A 17,634-nucleotide genomic window follows, 5' to 3' on the forward strand; every position below is an offset into this window, starting at 1 on the left:
TAAATGAATGGATAATTCTTACTTTAAAACTGGGACACCAGAGCACAGAAGAAGAGACGCTGCCTAAGTCACTACGTGTGGTACAAAGAACAGGGGCTTTGGGCCAATGTCACTCGTAAGCACAGATTCAAAAACACAGCACAAAATAGTAAATTTAGTCTAGCAGTGGATTTAAAGAATACTGTTTAACAAGATAGGATTTATCCCAAGAATTCAGGGATGCATTAGTATTAGAATATCAATTAATTTGAAATGTAACATCTTAAAAGAAAAGAAACATCTCAGTATGTACAGAAAAAGTATTCAAAATTCAACATCTCTTAGGAAATGAAGAATAGAACTATCTCTCCAAAACCAGCAGCAAATCATTTTCAGTGATGAAATGTAGAAGCACTTCTTTTACAGCAAGAATCAATAGAAGGATACATGTTATCACCCTTGCCATTCAACACCATATTGAAAATTTTGGCTCATAATATAAAAAAAAAAAGAAAAGAAAAGAAACATGGAATTGGAAAGGAGACACAAAACTGTCATTATATAATATATTCAAAATAATCAACTAATAATAGAATTTTTTTTAAGTCAACAAAGTTACAGGCTAACAAGATTAATACCTAAATATCAGTAGCTCTCTTATGCAGTGCTTAAAATAGCAATAATAAAGGATTTAAAATAGCAATAAAGCTCACAAAATATAAAGGAATAATCGTAAAAAATTTTCATCAAAAAGACATGAAAGAAAACCTTTCTGGAGAAAGATGAAATGAAAGGGTGGAATCATTAGTAAAAACAAGCCAATTCTCTCAATATTACTAAGTTTAATGCAATCTCATTCAACACCCCAGCAGGATTTTTCATTAGATTTGACAAACCAATTTTGAAATTCATATGGAATATACTATAAATGCAGCATTAGCCAAAAACACTTTAAAAACCCAAGAAAAGATGGTGACATCTGATTGACTCATTGTAATTACAGAAATGTTAAAAGTATAGGTCTAGAACAAAAAAGACCAATAGATCCACAGAATGGAACAGCAAATCCAGGGACAGCCATGCATCTATGGCCCAGAATGGAGGTGGCCTTTGAAATCATATTGGAAAAGTTGTATATTCATCTGAGAAAAGAAGTCAGCAAAATTGGATCCCTACTTCTTTGCAAACACAAGAATAAATTCTAGATGAATTAAAAACCTAATTTTAAAGTCTAATTTTTTACATCCATTAAAATAAATCATAGGCATATATCATCATGATATCAAGGCAGTAGGCGTTCTTAACTTAACTCCTTATATCCTCCCCCCAAAAAACCACCTCCGCTTCGTAACAAAAAAGACTGATAAATTTTATCACACCAAAATGGAAAGGGGTGGGGATGCTTCTAATAGCAAAAGATATACAATATTAAAAGAAAAACTAGGCCAGGCATGGTGGCTCACACCTGTAATTCTAGCACTCTGGGAGGCCGAGGTGGGCAGATTGCTTGAGCTTAGGAGTTTAAGATCAGCCTGAATAAGAGCGAGACTGTGTCTCTACTAAAAATGAAAAACTGAGGCAAGAGGATCACTTGAGCCCAAGAGGTTGAGGTTGCTGTGAGCTACAACACCACGGCACTCTACCAAGGGTGAAAAAGTGAGACTCTGTCTCAAAAATCAAAAAAAAGAAAAATGAAAAACTCATTAGGAGAAATTATTGGTAACTTATACAGAGGGTACCAAAGAAATGTATACCCATTTTAAGAAAGGAAAAAATTGTATTAAAATTGTAATACTCAAGTCACATTTGAGTCCTCAATTATGAGAGTGATGAGACACAATATACAAGATGGCAAATGTATATACTGAGTATCATAATTTTAATATAGATTTTTCCTTTTTTAAAAGAGGTATACATTTTTTGGCACCCTCTGTATATAATAGGAATGGTACTTGAACATATAAATAACAACTAAAAGCAGTAAGAAAAAGATCACAACAATAGAAAAATGGGCAAAGGCTGTAAGGCGGCAATGTGTAGAAGTGGGAACACAAACAGACAAGGGTGTAAAAGTAAAGCAAATTGAAATGAGATGCCATTTGTCCCCCATTAGTTTTGAACACATCAAGTATGGTGACATTCCGAGACCATACTGCTACAGCCACCCCGAAGGGGAACTTGGCAGTACCTATAAAAACAAAACCTGGGCATCCTGCAGCACCCCAATTCCACTCCTAGCTATTTACCCCAGAGCAGTGTTTTTCAACCACTTTTATCTCACAGCACACTTGAAGCTATAGTTAAACTTCCTCAGCACACTTAACTTACGTTGATCAAAAAAGGAGTAAAAAAATATATTTACTGTGCTTTGAACTTCTTTCAGAAATAATTAATGATCTTTAAAATTTTTCGTGGCACACCAGTTGAAAATCACTGCCCTACAGAAACACCATCTACACATGTTACACACTGAACATTATAATAGTTCAACAGTTTCATTCTAGTATCTTTGTAATAGTAAAAAATCGGAAACCACCCCAAATGTCATCAACTAGGGAGTGTCTAAAGTATGACTTTATATGACGAGCAATTAGCATCATCAAGAGTCTAGATGTTAAGAACATGTTGAGTAAAAAGTTACAGCATGTTCTGTACAAGATCCAGTCAGGGAGTAACACGCACATTATACTCCCTGTGGATATAAGTATGTGTCATACAAAAATGTGGGGTGATGGTCAAAAGAGCCATATATCTGTATGTGTGTGTAGATAGGTGTATTATGGGATACCTCATCTACATGTCACCTGTTCACATTCATTAGCACCACAACACAGAGGAAAAAAGAAGTCAAGGTCATGAACATGGGGAGTTGTCTGGGACAAGCCCCTTTTGCTATCTGTCTTTCTCCCACAAGTGTATAAAAATGCCCACGGCAAGGTCTCAGGCAGCCTATGCTTGGGATTCCCTGAAAGACCAACAAACTCCTCATGGTCACGCCCCTTTCCTAAGTGCAGTACTAGCCTACATACTGCTACAGCCACAGTAAAGTGGTGGTAAAGTGAATGGTCACATGCACACAGAAATTCGTTCATTCAACAAATACACATTGAGTTCCTGCACATGCCAGGCCTTGTTGGGCAGCGAGCTGTAGCCCTCAAGGAGTTTATAGTCTACTCTGGAGAGACAAGTAAACTCAAAATTCCACTGCAGTGTATAAAGAGCTACTAGCAGTCAGCATGAGTTGTCATCAGAGGACAGAGGATGGATACCTTAACTGGGGCTGGGCAGTATTTGCAGAATTCCAAATGAAGGGAGGATAGGGTTAGCTAAACTAGACGTTTAGCAGGCAAAATCTGAGGGCAACTCACAAACTTTCACCAACACTGCTTCTCACCAGAGGAAGTGGGAAGTGTCAAGGCTCACAGCTCTGCACAGCCCGTTTCCCTTACAATACTCTCTGGATACAGACTCCCCTTTGGAAGAGTTAACTGTACAGAAAATAAGGGAGCACATTGGGGGGTCCCTCCTCATACAGCCAACCCTTCACAAGTGCCCCCAGTCAGCCTGGTTCCCACATTCGGCCTCTCCTTGCAAATTTCTTTAGAGAAAAGATACTGTTACTCAGTTCATCTTGGTCTCAGAATTTCTAAACTCTCCTAGGGGATTGGGATGATCAGAGAATCCACTTTAATAGGATTGTTTAAGGGTTAAGAATTTTTACCCAGTGCCCCAAAACTACTTCCCAGAAAAGCATCAAATGTTTCTGTCACAGCTCAGTAATATGGACAACTTTGTTACCAAATACTCCCATTCTGGTCACAGGTAGAATACTCCAAAGTGACAGCACTGTACTGCTCATGTGATAGAAGGACGGAGTGGCAGTGGTTTATAGGAGGCGCCCTCCTCACTGGACAGACTCACTGCCCACTGTTTGCTGTACTAGGATGTATTGTGTACACCCCATAAACAGAGACATTTTAGTCAGAGCTTGGGAAATTAAAAAAAAAAAACATTCAGAATGATTCTCTGCATTAGCTGAACAATAACTACAAAAAAAGCAGAGAAATGTTATAAGGATTGCATTGTTCATATTATATTTGGGGAAGTGAATGAAAAAATATTTTCCTTAAACTGTTAAATAAACGCCTTTCAAAAAATTTTTTTCTTTCTTCAAAAGATAAGAAAGTACTCTCAAAATCTTGGAGAGAGAAAGAAGCACTATGTTAGTTTGCTCTCACACTCCAGATTGGAGGAAAAAAGAATACTAAGAAATTAAATAAGTTTCCCAAGGTCAAGTACAGAGGCATGTGAATAGCAAAGTACTCAACCTTGATGCACAAACACTCATTTGATAAACACTGACAAACACCAGTATCCTTAAATACACAGGTGCCCCTAGAGAGGGCTGAGGGGGAGGAGAAGGGAGGAATGAGGATGGTCTCCCCACTTTCCTTAGTTTCCCTAAAGGCTGCACCTCACAAGTCAGGGTCTCCAAGACCATGGGGGGTGGTACGCTCCCGTTTGGGGGAGTGTGGGAAAGTGCTAGGCTTCAATTTTTTCCAGAATCTTCTCAGAGACTGAGTCTCTGGACCATGTGTCCTCCATCAGGAAACTGAACTGGCTATATTAGCTTTTCATGAAGGCTGATCCTTCAGGTCTCAACTTCTGTGGGACTGCAGCAGGCAATCCCTGGACCTGAAAGAGCCCTCCACCAGGTGTCAAGAGACCTGGGTTCCATTTGCCGTGTTTCCCTGACACTGACACATGGACACATGAGTAGTCCCGAGGGAGTCATCTTACTTCTTTATCTGAGAATTTATTTTCTCGTTATAAATAGCAGTGGGTCTAATGCCTCTGCCTACTTCAGAAACTCCTTAAAGGTCTAGATATGAAGCTAAATGTGGAAATCACAGCTGGCTGCCCAACAAGGCCTGGCATGTGCAGGAACTCAATGTGTATTTGTTGAATGAATGAATTTCTGTGTGCATGTGACCATTCACTTTACCAAAGTATGTAGGCTAGTACTGCACTTAGGAAAGGGGCGTAACCATGAGGAGTTTGTTGGTCTTTCAGGGAATCCCAAACATAGGCTGCTGTGTGCGTAATAGACAGAACACAGCAACATAGCAGGCTGCTCAGACTTCTCATACCCTGCTTAAAATCCAAGGTTTCCAGAGCAGGGAAAGAGAACCAACCGGGGACTCTTGTACGGTCATTTCCCAGGTAACATACAAGCTGACAAACAAACCACGCTGTGGTATGCGAGACACCAAAAAGATAAGCTGCCCAACACCCTCCAAAGCCTCAGCCCCCAGCCAGCACTTGATGGCTCCTGGTGACAGTGGGTATATTTAGCCTACTATTTATACTTTCCCCTCTTATCATACACTTTGTCTTCTTGTTCTCTATTTACAGTATAACGTGGGTCAATATCTCATGTGCTGAATATGTGGGTCACAGTCAGGGAAATAAAACCTCACTTCAGTCCGGTAGCTCACACCTGTAATCCCAGTGCTTTGGGAAGCCAAGGTGACAGGATCACTTAAGCTTACGTGTTTGAGACCAGTTGCAACATAGTAAGATCCGATCCCTATAAAAATTTTAAAAATTAACCAGGTATGGGCTCAGCGCCTGTAACTCAGTGGCTAGAGCGCCAGCCATATACACGGGAGCTTGTGGGTTGGAATCCAGTCTGAGCCTGCCGAACAACAATGACAACTACAACCAAAAAAATAGCTGGGCATTGTAGCAGGCGCCTGTAGTCCCAGCTACTTGGGAGGGTGAGGCAAGAGAATCGCTTAAGTCCAAGAATTTGAGGTCACTGTGAGCTGTGACGCCATGGCATTATATTGAGGGTGAGATAATGAGACTCTGTCTCAAAAAATAATAATAATAACCAGGTATGGTGGTGCAGGCCTGTAGTCCCAGGAACTCGGAAGGATGAGACAAGAGGATCACTTGAGCCCAGGATTTCAAAGCCGCAGGGAGCTATGACTGGACCACTACACTGCAGCCTAGGTGATAGAGTGAGACCTTGTCTCAAACAAACAGATAAAGAAATAAGTAGAAACACCCTCACTTCACAACAACTTAATACATGTATCCTATATGGATCTTGGCAGGATTCGTCCCTGGCACAGCAATGTGAGGTGGTTTGTGTCCACACACGGGCCCAGGATGTACTTAAACTGAATGTATTTAAACAACACCTTGATCAGCATTAATGTATCTTTATACAGCAAAACTATCACCAAAAGCAAGAGAATATTCCCAGTATCCCCAAAAGTTCCTTTGTGACTTTTTAATAAAAAATCCTCCCTCCCAGGTGGCACCTATGGCTCAAAGGTATAGAGCGCTGGCCCTATATACCGGAGGTGGAGGGTTCAAACTCAGCCTTGGCCAAAAACTGCAAAAAAAACAAAACAAACAAACAAAAATCCTCCCTCCCTCCATCTCTACCCTCAGGCATCCACTCCCTGCTTTGTCACTGTAGATGAGTTGTATCCAAAATGTCAAATAAATACAGTCACATGGTACATACTTGCTTTTGCCTTGCTTCTGGTGCCCCCCTTAACCATTCTGAGACTCAACCATGTTGCTGCCCAGGTCAACCTTACCTCCTTATTAGTGAGTGGTATTCCATCGTGAATGTACCACCATTTATTCATCCATTTACCTACTGATACATATTTGGGTTGCTTTTAGAAATAAAACTATAATAAACATTTGTGTATGAGTCCTGTGCAGAGATATATTTTCATTTTCCTTGAGTCAATACCCAAGGATAGGATGGTTCAGTCACGTGGTGAATGGATGTTTGATTGTTTAAGGAACCTCTGAATTGTTTTCCAGAGTTGTATCATTTTACTTTCTCGCCTTCAGTGTGTAAGAGCTGGAGATTCTCTACATATTTTTCAGTCTTTAAATGGTTTTCTTTCCTTTTTTGTTTAGTTTTAGACATACTAATGAATATGTAGTGGTTTTAATTTGTAATTCCCTGATGACTGATAATGTTAAGCATCTTTTCCTGTGGCCCTTCCTTTATCTCCTCTTATGAATTTCTGTATAAATCTTTTCCTCGTTTTCTTATTGGGTTGTTTTCCTTCTTATTAAACTGTTCTTTATACATTCTAGATACAATACCTTTGCTGACATATATAGTATCTGCGCTATCTTGTCATTTTCTTAATGGTGTCTTAGAAGAGCAAAGGGTTTTTATTTTAATGAAGTCCAAGTTTCCATGTTTTGACTTACAGCTCATGATTTTAGTACCATGTTTAAGAAGCCTGAGTGTATACCAAGGCTGCAACTATTTTTCTCTTTTTTTTTCTTCAAAAAGTTTTATAGTTTCAGGTTTCACACTGAGACTTCTGATTCATTTTGAGTTAGTTTTGTGTCAAGGTTGATGCCCATTTTTTGTCCAGATGGCGATCCAGTTGACCCAACACCATTTGTTGAGGGGACTTCCCTTTTTCCCACTGAATTACCTTGGCATCTTTGTCAGAAACCACCTGCTAGCCACGTGTAGGTCTATTTCTGAACTTTCCACTCCCTCTGAACTTACTCAAACCAGTAATAATCCACTTTCATCTGTGCTCAGTTCTCTTCTATTTCAAAGTTAGTAGGTTCTTGGCTCTGGGATGAATAAAGAGGTCAATCTTACTGAAGTAATGTAGTAACAAGAGTGGGACTCAGCTGATAGTCTGACATCTCTGTGTACTAGGACAGATAGTGATGGGCAGATGCTGACCACATATAACTGGTTTGTTTTTGTTTTTTAAAGTTTACTCAATACAATTCTCAAATTAGAGTTAACTTGACAACACGCCATACTGGAAGATAAACCTCTCTACTGCTTATGAAGGATCCCAGGCATTATAGATTATTGTACAGAAAGGAGAATGTACAGCATTCCCCAATCTGAGCTGAGAAGGGCATTCTTGATGGCATTTTCTAGACAGTTCAATGCAGCCTAATATTCTAAACTAGAGTCAAGAAAAGGTCTGCCAACTTCCTTAGAAGTCTCTTCTGTAGTTCAACAGCAGTAAGGTCAGCCAATATTCCATCAACTGTTTTATGCAAAGCACGGGCCTTTTTTATTTAATGTTTTTTATTTAATGTTCTTAACAATGCCATAAGGAAGGTACCCTTATTATTTTCCTTTTACAAACAAAGAAACTCAGATAGAGATTGAAGAGTAAACAGCCTGCAGAGTTGGGATCTGTGTCCCAGACTTTATCTCCCACATCCTTAATCAAGGAAATAAAGGGTTACACAGCCTCGAGCACTCACTCTCCCGTGGTGGACATGCTGACTGGGCAGGCAGCAATTCTAGGAAACTACTCACCCAGCCCCCAACCTGACCTTGACTGCACTCCCCCAACCATTCTCCCTCATTTTCTTCTGTTAAATGTTTCCTATCTCCAAAGGAACACCCAGATGAATCTATTGCTGGGGCGGGCTGAGGGGAGGGAGGTTTTGGAACTAGGTGTCAGGAGGGATGTAGAGGAAGGGGCGAGTTTCTTCAAAGTAACAGAGTCAGGGCGGAGGCACCAAAGTCAATGCCTGGGAAAGAAGTGTCAGGCAGTGACTAGGAGATAACAGAAAGAGAAGGGATGAGTGTAGAAGCCAGATTTCCAAAGCAGGAGGCTAACAGCCTTAACTGTGGGGGGAGAGAGGCCCTGGGAGGCAGGGGAGGGCGAGAGCGAGAGGACACACAGCGCCTTGTACTGAATACAGGGGTGTGGGAAGAAAGCAGGCAAGGCTGTCTCTTTGCAGCTACGAGGCAAAAACTCACTGAGGGTGAGAAACATCTGAAGAAGATATAAATAAATCCTACCCACCCAAGATATAGGCCAAATATGTGTAGTGTATGCTAAACACTTTGCATACACAAAAGCCTACAAATCCACAGTTACCTGTGTAAGTAAGAAATCCTTGGGAAAAGATCTCAGCTGTGGATTTGCAAATTGTTAAACAAAACTAAAACTAGCCAGGCGCAGAGGCTCACTCCCGTAATCCTAGTACTTTGGGAGACTAAGGCAGGAGGATTGCTTAAGGCCAGGAGTTTGAGACCAACCTGGACAACATAGCGAGACCCACCTCTACAAAAAGATTAAAAAGTTAGCAGGGCATGGCGGCACACACACCTATGATTTCTGGTACTCCGGAGGCTGAAGCAGGAGAGTTCTTAAGCATAGGTGTTCAAGGTTGCAGTATGCTATGATGATACCACAATACTCCAGAAACAGAACAAGACCCTATCCTATCACTAAAACAAAACAAAACACTATGGGAGGTTATCGTTTTGGACTGAGCTCCTGCACTAGCCCCGACTCAACCAGACCAGACCAAACCAAAATGGAGTCACTCGTGCTAACTCCCTCATGATCAAACAGACTTTAAGAAGCAGATAGATTCCTAAACGGTCCAATTTTTCCTAAAAATAGGCCAGTCTAAGTTAAAATAATAAGGAAGTCCACTCTGGTTTAACCAATGCATAAAAGTAACCTGAAGTAAACTGATGTTAACCCATTAACTTTTCTTCTATGGTTCTGTTTCTTTGTTCCCGCCTTAAACAAAACCCACTGTTCTGCCCCTGCCCAGTGGGAGTTCTTGTTCTATCTTGTAGAGTGCAGACTGCCCCAATTTATGAGCACAAATAAAAGCCACTTAGCTCTATAACTAAATTTGCTATAATGTCATCTGTTGACAAAATCCACATCTAAAATACCCTTGACAAGAGTTTTATTTCCCATTTTGCTCATGATCATGGAATACCATCTGAGGCTCTGGCAGGAAAACCACTGATCTCCACAGAGCCTGTAGCACCAGCCCAGCCGTCGAGAGAGGAATACGCCCGGTGCCACGTGTTGAAGGGATGCACCCCTGGATGGAGATGGCCACTGGACCAGACACCCCCTCCACTGTCTCCAAGGACTGGAAACAAAACAGAGGGAGTGGATGGCTGCCTGCAAGAAAAGGACCAATTGAGAGGGGCTCCCTTCTACTGCTGGAGTGGAGCTGCCGGGTCCTGGTGGATGGGATGGAGTTTTAGGCAAAAGTTTAGGGAGGAGATAGACCAGGGGGCCTGGAAGCACAACACCACCTCTCAAGGAAGAAGAAACAAGCAAAATCTTGCTAGGCATCATTGCTGACTTACAGCACAAGGTCATTTTCCCTCTTTTCCTTTTGCCTCCTCCTGCTTTGCTTTTTTCCTCTCTCCCTCCCCCTTCTATTCAGAGACTCCTGTATAAACAGGAAACAAAGAAACAAGATCAACCACAGGCTCACACAGAACCTGCCAGGACACACTCTGGCTCCTTTCCCTGGTCCCTCTCATCGCCAGACTTGCTGACAACCACCTTCCTTCAGCTGTCCTGCAGAGGGTCCGCTGCTCCAGGAGGGCCTGGCACTCCCCACACCCAGGCTGGATGCAAAAGCCTTGTCTGTTCTCATGTGATCATCTCCAGCACAGCTTTTATCACCACAGAGTCAGTGAATCAGCTCATGGGTCTCTCCCAGCTGTGAGCTCCCTGGAAGCAGAAGTCACGTCCTCTGAGATGTAAAGGGCTTTGCGGAGCAATGAGAACTCTCTGGCCCACATCACTATTGGACTCTGAATCCCATGTGCCTAGACAGAGGGTTGGTCTGGAGACGTTCAAATGGTAGCAATCATTGGCTATTAATTATTTATTGCTAACGTTTGGCTCTTTGTTATTGTAATTATAATGGCAATGTGTGTTATTGCCATGTGGCCATGTAAGAGACTGGGCCCAGATACCGGTCATGAGCTCAGTGTAAAGAACTCACATCTACTCAGGGCAGAGGCAGTTAACAAGCTGGTCACTGATCAGAACACAGAAAAAGTTCAGGGGCAAGAGCCCCAGAATCAGAAACAGTATCATCTTCTTCCTTTGGAAAGCACATGACAGTTTACAGAGTGCTTTCCCATCGACTCCATCACTCCCTCACCATCTCTGTTGTGGAGTAGATGTCCTATGTCTCACCTACAGATGAGGAAACTTACTCAGAGAGGAACAGTGATTGGCTAAAAGTTACCCAGACCGTGAGGGGAGAGTTGGGCTTCAAGGTCGGGTCTTGTGACGGCATGTTCAGTGTTATCCAAGAGATTGGCTTAAAGTGAGCTATGGCTGTCTGAAGCCAAGAGTAATACCAGCTCCACCCAGGAACCAGCGCAGGGCCCCCAGAGGCTGGGGTCAGGGGCCAAGGCCAATCATGAGAGCAGCCACAACAGGGCACACGGTGTCCATAGGCAGGAGGAGCCCAGGAGCAGGGAGGTGGGGCTGGGCGCAGCCCGAAAGGGCCCAGCCCACAGGCTGGGGTGACTCTGGTGAGCAACCCAGAAATCTCTCCCCCACAGTATTGCCTCCTACATAACTGCTCATTCAATCTCGTCCTAAACCTCGGTTGGTGGCATCATCTCCATCTCTGACATGAGGAAAGCGAGGGAGACAACGTGACGTGCCCACAGTCATGCAGGTGAGAGGAGACAGGGAGACTGCTACTGGGACAGGTCTGCTCGCACCCACCTCCCCTCCACCAGGCTCAGCAGCCTCGCCACTGTGCCACCATCCACATGGCCCGTGCATCCTGTGACCCCTCACGCCACGCTGTCCTACTGCGGTCCGGCTGCTGCTCTTCAGTTTACCTGCTTGTGGGTTTCCAGAAACAAGGCAGTGGGGGCACAACCTGGTCAGTGACACAAAGCACAGGGGGCTGTGCAGAAAGGTAGAAGTGCAGGAGTAAGCCAGGGGCCCCCTGTGGGACGGCCCACAGCAGCACTGCCCTCGGGGAGTGTGCGGAGAAGAGACAGGAGGCCAATTCCAAAAAGCCAGTGGGCACAGAGCCCTCAAGGCCAAAGGCACCTGAACCAAGACATCCCTGGACGAGGGCAGCAGAGTTCAATCCACATGCTGCCACCAGCCAGTAGACAACTCGGGAAGATCACTTCAGCTTTCAGAGGCCCCAGGTTCTGGGCAAAGGAGAAGCGTGACACCTGTCCCCTCCTACCAAAGCAGCTGTGGCTGACAAGGTAAGGACAGGAAGAGCTTAAGGACCCTTTTAAAGCAACCCATCTTAGCTGTTCTACAATGTTTATATCTCTGAAGACAGCATGTTGTGCACCATAAAGGTATTTAGTGAAAAATAAATTTAGGGAAAAGGTGCACTTGGTACAGGAGCCGGGAGTAAGCAGTTGCATGGTTTGCTGAAAACTGCTCAATCAGATTTAAAATTTTTCTTTCCAATGAAATCACGCCTTTTGCAGCAACACAGATGGAACTAGAGGCCATCATCCTAAGTGAAGTATCCCACGTATTCTCTAATAATTGGGAATCAATCGGTGGACACACACGGGCACAAAGAGGCACCAAGAAGGGGGGAGGAGAGGAGGGGCAAACGACTACCTGTTGGGTGAAAAGAACACTCTTCTCCTGACAGGCACACTGAAAGCCACAACTTAAGCACTTACTAGTTATTCATATAACACAAACATCGTACTTCCTTAATAGTTTGAAACTTAAAACAAATATATAAAACTTTTCTATTCCTGCTAAAATAAATATAACTAGCAGCCCATCGACGTAAGGGTAGCACTATCACTAGTACTCCTCCCAGCTTCCAGAACAGTAGCCCACACGGGACTTCAGAGCAGGGTCATTGGAACCTGTTTCATTAACTAGCCAAGGCTAGAGCCTGCAGGGTGTGAGGGAGCAGGCTTGTACCATTTACTCACGAGGCCCTTTCAGAGGATCCTGGGAGAGCAGGGCTGGCCTGATTTCCCCAATCAAACCCCAAGGGGCAGGTGTCACGAGCAAGGCTCAGGGCCAAGAGACCCCGGTTGAGAAATTCCTGACTACACAGCCCTCTTATTCAAAACTTACCAATCCTTGCAATTATTCTCAGTCTGAGAACCCTGCGGCTGAATTAAGGCTGCTAAGGGGACAGGCAGCCCTGGAGGAGGGAAGATGCTGTTTCTGGCAGAATCTATGGTCACAGCTAGATAGCTGGACAGAGAGCCCGCAGCCCTGCATTTGAGGGTGTGGGTGAAGGTGCAACTCAGGCAGCATCTACTACGGCATCACAAACCTGCGGACCAATCTCTGGCACGCGCGGCCTGGTTCCCACCGGAAGTAGCAGCCCCCCCAACAGCAGCCAACAGGCATGCTATACTTGACCTCTATGAGATTACCCGCCCACTCCCAGCCAGAGTCTTCTAAAATGTTTCATTAGCTGTCAATTTATTTCACATTGAACATAGGTTTCTACTTCCTTGTAAAATCTCAGGAGACCTGACAAGGAGCCTGCCTTCCACCTGGTGCACATCCCAGCAGGACATTCTGCGGGAGACCAGCCCCTCATCCCGCATGCACACACCTGGCCCATTTCTCCTATTTTTGCTTCCGCAGGCATTTTAGTTTGTGACTCCTAATTTAGATGAGGCATTGTGGACAAACGCTCATGTTCAATTATAGCAGGCCAGGGATCAAGGCCTTGCTACCGCCTGCTAGCTTCTGCAGACTTCTAGGGCAGAGCACAGGAAGCAGGAGATACAGCACTGAAACACTGTGTGCTACAACCCAGCGATGCCAACCCGGCCTCTGTGCCACTCAGGTGGTTAGAAGGCCTCCCCCTTGGGAGATGGGAGCTTGAAAGCAGCTCTGAAGATTAAAAAAAAAAAAGAAACCACCTTATTATACCTTTTCCGAGTTGTGATGAGATGACGATAAATGGGCATGACATTCAGATCCCAAAGCAGAACTTAGTAAAAGAAGCAGGGGGATAGAGGTTCTCTAAGGACAGGGCTGCTGCTGGCACACCCACGGGGCCCTTCACCCTCTCTGAACCCCACTCAGGCAGCGTACTGGCCATGTACACCTTGAGGCAGGATTTAAGTCAGTGGGCTGCTTCTCTGAAGAGTGTCTGTGACACAGGATAGTAGGAGCTTGTTCCCGGTTGAAAGTGGCTCAGCTATCAAGAGGAAAACCAGGAGGTCCTCTACAAGGGCCTGTGAGCACAGTCATGCATTCCACATCAAGTTAGCCCTACCAGAAATTAATTTTAAATACCCAACTAAATGAATGTGTCACCTGGCTCAGTGCTAAAAATGCGCACCCACACACATTTCTTAGAATCGAGGCATATTTCCCTTCCCTGTAAAATGCAACACTATTTCCCGACTGACATCCAACATGTATACTCATACTCAGCACCCTCGGATCTCAGCTGATATTCAGGTTCTGACAGTATGGAACACAGGCCAGTAAGTTTGGTGAATAACAAGGAAGGACAAGGTAGTCAGAGGCACATTTTAATAAGAAATCGTGTCCTCCAGTTTCCACATCCTAGTGTCGGGAGATCAGGGTGAGACTATGATAACCAGGAGATGAAGAGCGCGGAAGCGCAGTAACAGGCGAGCTGCTGGAGCGCTCTCTGCTTCTGAGAAAGACTCAACACTATAAATAGACACATTCCTATCCCGGCATCTGTATCTTGCCCATCACTGAGACATTAGAGAATAAGGCTCTGACCAACTGCAGGGAGAAATTACAGTTAAGATCCTGGTGTGTTATTAAAGGGATGGCTTTAATCTCAGTTGTAATGTCTCCACTATATGCAAGAGAATGTCCCACTCCATTTTCCTGCTTTCTATAAAAACACATCCATACACATACAAATGTAATATAGTGCCCCAAAAAGAACTGATACATGTTTCTAAAAGTGAAACTAAAGGTCTAATCAGTTTGGCCTCACATTAGGGAGAAGATGCAACCACGGGCAAATCAAATCATATCCTAAGAGGAAAGCCCATAGTTTGCATTCAAATTGCTGTTGCAACTTATATACAGGGAATTACTGAAATGGCAGCATCTTCATCTCCTATAACCAAATCAACTGCCTTCTATGAAGACTGCATAATAGATTATAAAAAATATTTCTCCTCTCAGCATTCATAAGGGGGGGGAAGGATCAGGGTGTGGGTCATGACTCTCACTCAGAGGACAAAATAGTCAAAGACACATTTTAATAAGAAATTGTGTCCTCCAGTTTCTATTTACAAATGCTCCTTGTGCCAGAAAACCTAATGTACATAATTTTATGTATCGAAGTTCAAAGGAAAAAATAAATAATTCTTATCGCAACAATTATTGAATGGATGCAGAACAACAGATATAAACAACACGGACTGGATCACTGGATCACTCTGCTTCACAAAAACAACCCCATTTCTCTTTATGAAACAGACATTTTGCTTTTCAAATACTCAAACAACCTAAGGAAAGAAACACAGTTCCTGGTACCAGCACGGTGATTCCCTCTGCCAAGCCATTTGCATTCCTGCCAAGGAGATCTTCCGGACCTCAGTATGTTGTCTAGTCTCTCTCAACCTGCCCAACTCCCCCAGATAAACTGTGGTGAGAGGCAGTGCAGGGAGCTGACGCTGCCAGGAAGGATTGTTAAAGGAAGAAAAGGACCTTACCACTTCTGGGAGCAGCCTAGTTGAGAGGTCATGGATGGCTTTGACCACTATACATATGGATGACAGAAGGAATATCACCCCCAAGATGACACAGGCTCTGCAAAAAACAAAACATTGAGAATCTTAACTGGGAGAACTGCACACTGCTGAAGAGTTGGCACAGTCAACTGGGACAAGGACACAACCTGAAGTGGATGCCACTGTAATCTGCCACACCCCAGAGTGACCACCCACAGTCCCAGGATTAATGCTGTCACCTCTAGGAAAATACAGTTCAGGGTTTTATCACCAAAGTCAACCTCTGGGGAAAGAGTTTTACCACCCTGCATAACCCCACAGCATCCTGTGAATGTTGGTGTGGAAGGGTCATCAAGGCCATGAAATCCACCGCCCCACCCACTTGGCAAACATGATATTCCACTCCTTCTTCAGCTGGAAGGTGCGGAGTTTAACAGCACAGAGTAGAGGGTCTGGTAGGAAACACGCCAAGCTCTGCCATTAACCTGACGAATGATCTTGATCAAGGAAATGAACTTCTCTTACCTTCAATTTCCTTACCTTTCAAATGGGAATATTTCCTACTTAAAGATGAATAAGATAATAATGATACACCAAGCATTGACGCTAGCTTAAACAAAGGAAAAGTCAACTCTGGATGTCTCTTGTGGATATGAGGTGATAGACACCTTTGAATTTTCCCAAATATGAAAAGGAGAAGTGATTTGGTAATGACAAAAGGCAGTGTTTATGGTAAGATGGAGCGATTCTAAAAAGAAAAAAGGAGGGGGGAGAAGGAAGGCTGAGGTCACCAAGATGCCCAGCACAGGAGGTGGCGGGAGCAGGTTGGGTGTGAGGCTGAGGGTGAAACAGGAGCACACACAGCTGGGGAGGGGGAGCCTATGGGACTTGGGGCATAGGAGAAGCCTCTGCCCAACAAATCTCAGGACGAGGAAAGAAAGGAAAATGAGGGTGAACGTGAGAAAATGATGATCCTAACACAAGGGTCAAACTACCAACTGAAAATGAAGACGGAGAGAAAAAAAGAATACAAGAAGGACCACAGTTGGGTCTACCAGGAGCACCCCGCCTTTTTTCTTCTCTGCTGCACATTGGAAGAATAAGAGTTGTCTCGGGCCACACAGTAAACACACAAACACTAAGGAAAGCTGATTAACAAAACAAAGGGCCTTATGGGGGCAAGACATGATTGCAAGAGGGACTTTACCTAACAATTGCAATCAGTGTCACCTGGCTTATTGTACCCTCAATGAATCCCCAACAATAAAAAATAAAAAAAAACGGGCCCTGCCAACTTTTCCTGATATCTGACACCACAAGTAAGCAAAAAAAGGCCTCACAAAATCAGCATGTGGCCCACACATCACAGGTCAGACACCTTGGGATCACCCCGTCCCAGCCTAAAATTGGGCAGTTTACTCAGCCTTCTTCCCCCAGCTACCAATAAAATCGCTTTTCATCATCAGGCCTGGATTCCTGTCTCTAGACTAACACCCAGGCCCCAAATTGCTCACCTAAACTGAAGTGGCACCCACTTACAAACCTGCAGAGGAACACAATCCCCCCCAATTTATAAGTCAGGAATAAAGGCCAGTAAACAAGGGGCTTAGAATCTCCTCAGTAAGCTTCTAATCCACACTCTAGTCAAAGGTTTTACTCTTTCAAAAACACAGACATGAAGAAGGGATTGTCACAGGTCAGGGCAAAACACAAAAAAGGGCAGAGAAGGAGGGAAGAGGAACGAGTGGGTTAGAGGCCACGGCACAGACTTGAGAGAGTGAATATGCATGTGGACGGCAGAGGGATTTCGCCCATAGTCTGAAACAGGCTTTGCAAAAAGCGAAACACTGAGAACTTGAACAGGGAAAGCTCTACCCAGCCAAAGAGTTGGCACAACAGACAGGGACAAGGACACATGCTGGGAGTGGACTCCAGTGTTATCTGTCATGCCCCAGGGTGACCACCCACAGTCCCAGGGTTGATACTAAGTCACCACTAGAAGATAAAAAGTTCAGGGTTTTATCACCAAAGTCAACCTCCAAGGAAAGCATCTCGCCATTCTACACAACCTCACAGCGTCCCACTAATGCTGTGAGCAGGGTGGCACTATGGTCCACCAGGGCAGGAAAATATAA

The 17,634-nt window shown here is 44.0% G+C and overlaps 1 protein-coding gene across 1 annotated transcript in view; it reads right to left on the minus strand.

Moving 5' to 3' along the window:
- The window catches only part of TMEM163 (transmembrane protein 163), a 249,217-nt gene that overhangs the window by 30,886 nt on the left and 200,697 nt on the right, over positions 1–17,634 (minus strand). The window contains exon 5 of the mRNA XM_053596773.1: positions 15,482–15,578. Within this exon, the coding sequence (XP_053452748.1) occupies positions 15,482–15,578 (97 nt within the window). The remainder of the gene's footprint in view (positions 1–15,481; positions 15,579–17,634) is intronic.

This window comes from Nycticebus coucang, chromosome 7, assembly GCF_027406575.1.
Source record: "Nycticebus coucang isolate mNycCou1 chromosome 7, mNycCou1.pri, whole genome shotgun sequence".
NCBI classification, from domain to species: Eukaryota; Metazoa; Chordata; class Mammalia; order Primates; family Lorisidae; genus Nycticebus; species Nycticebus coucang.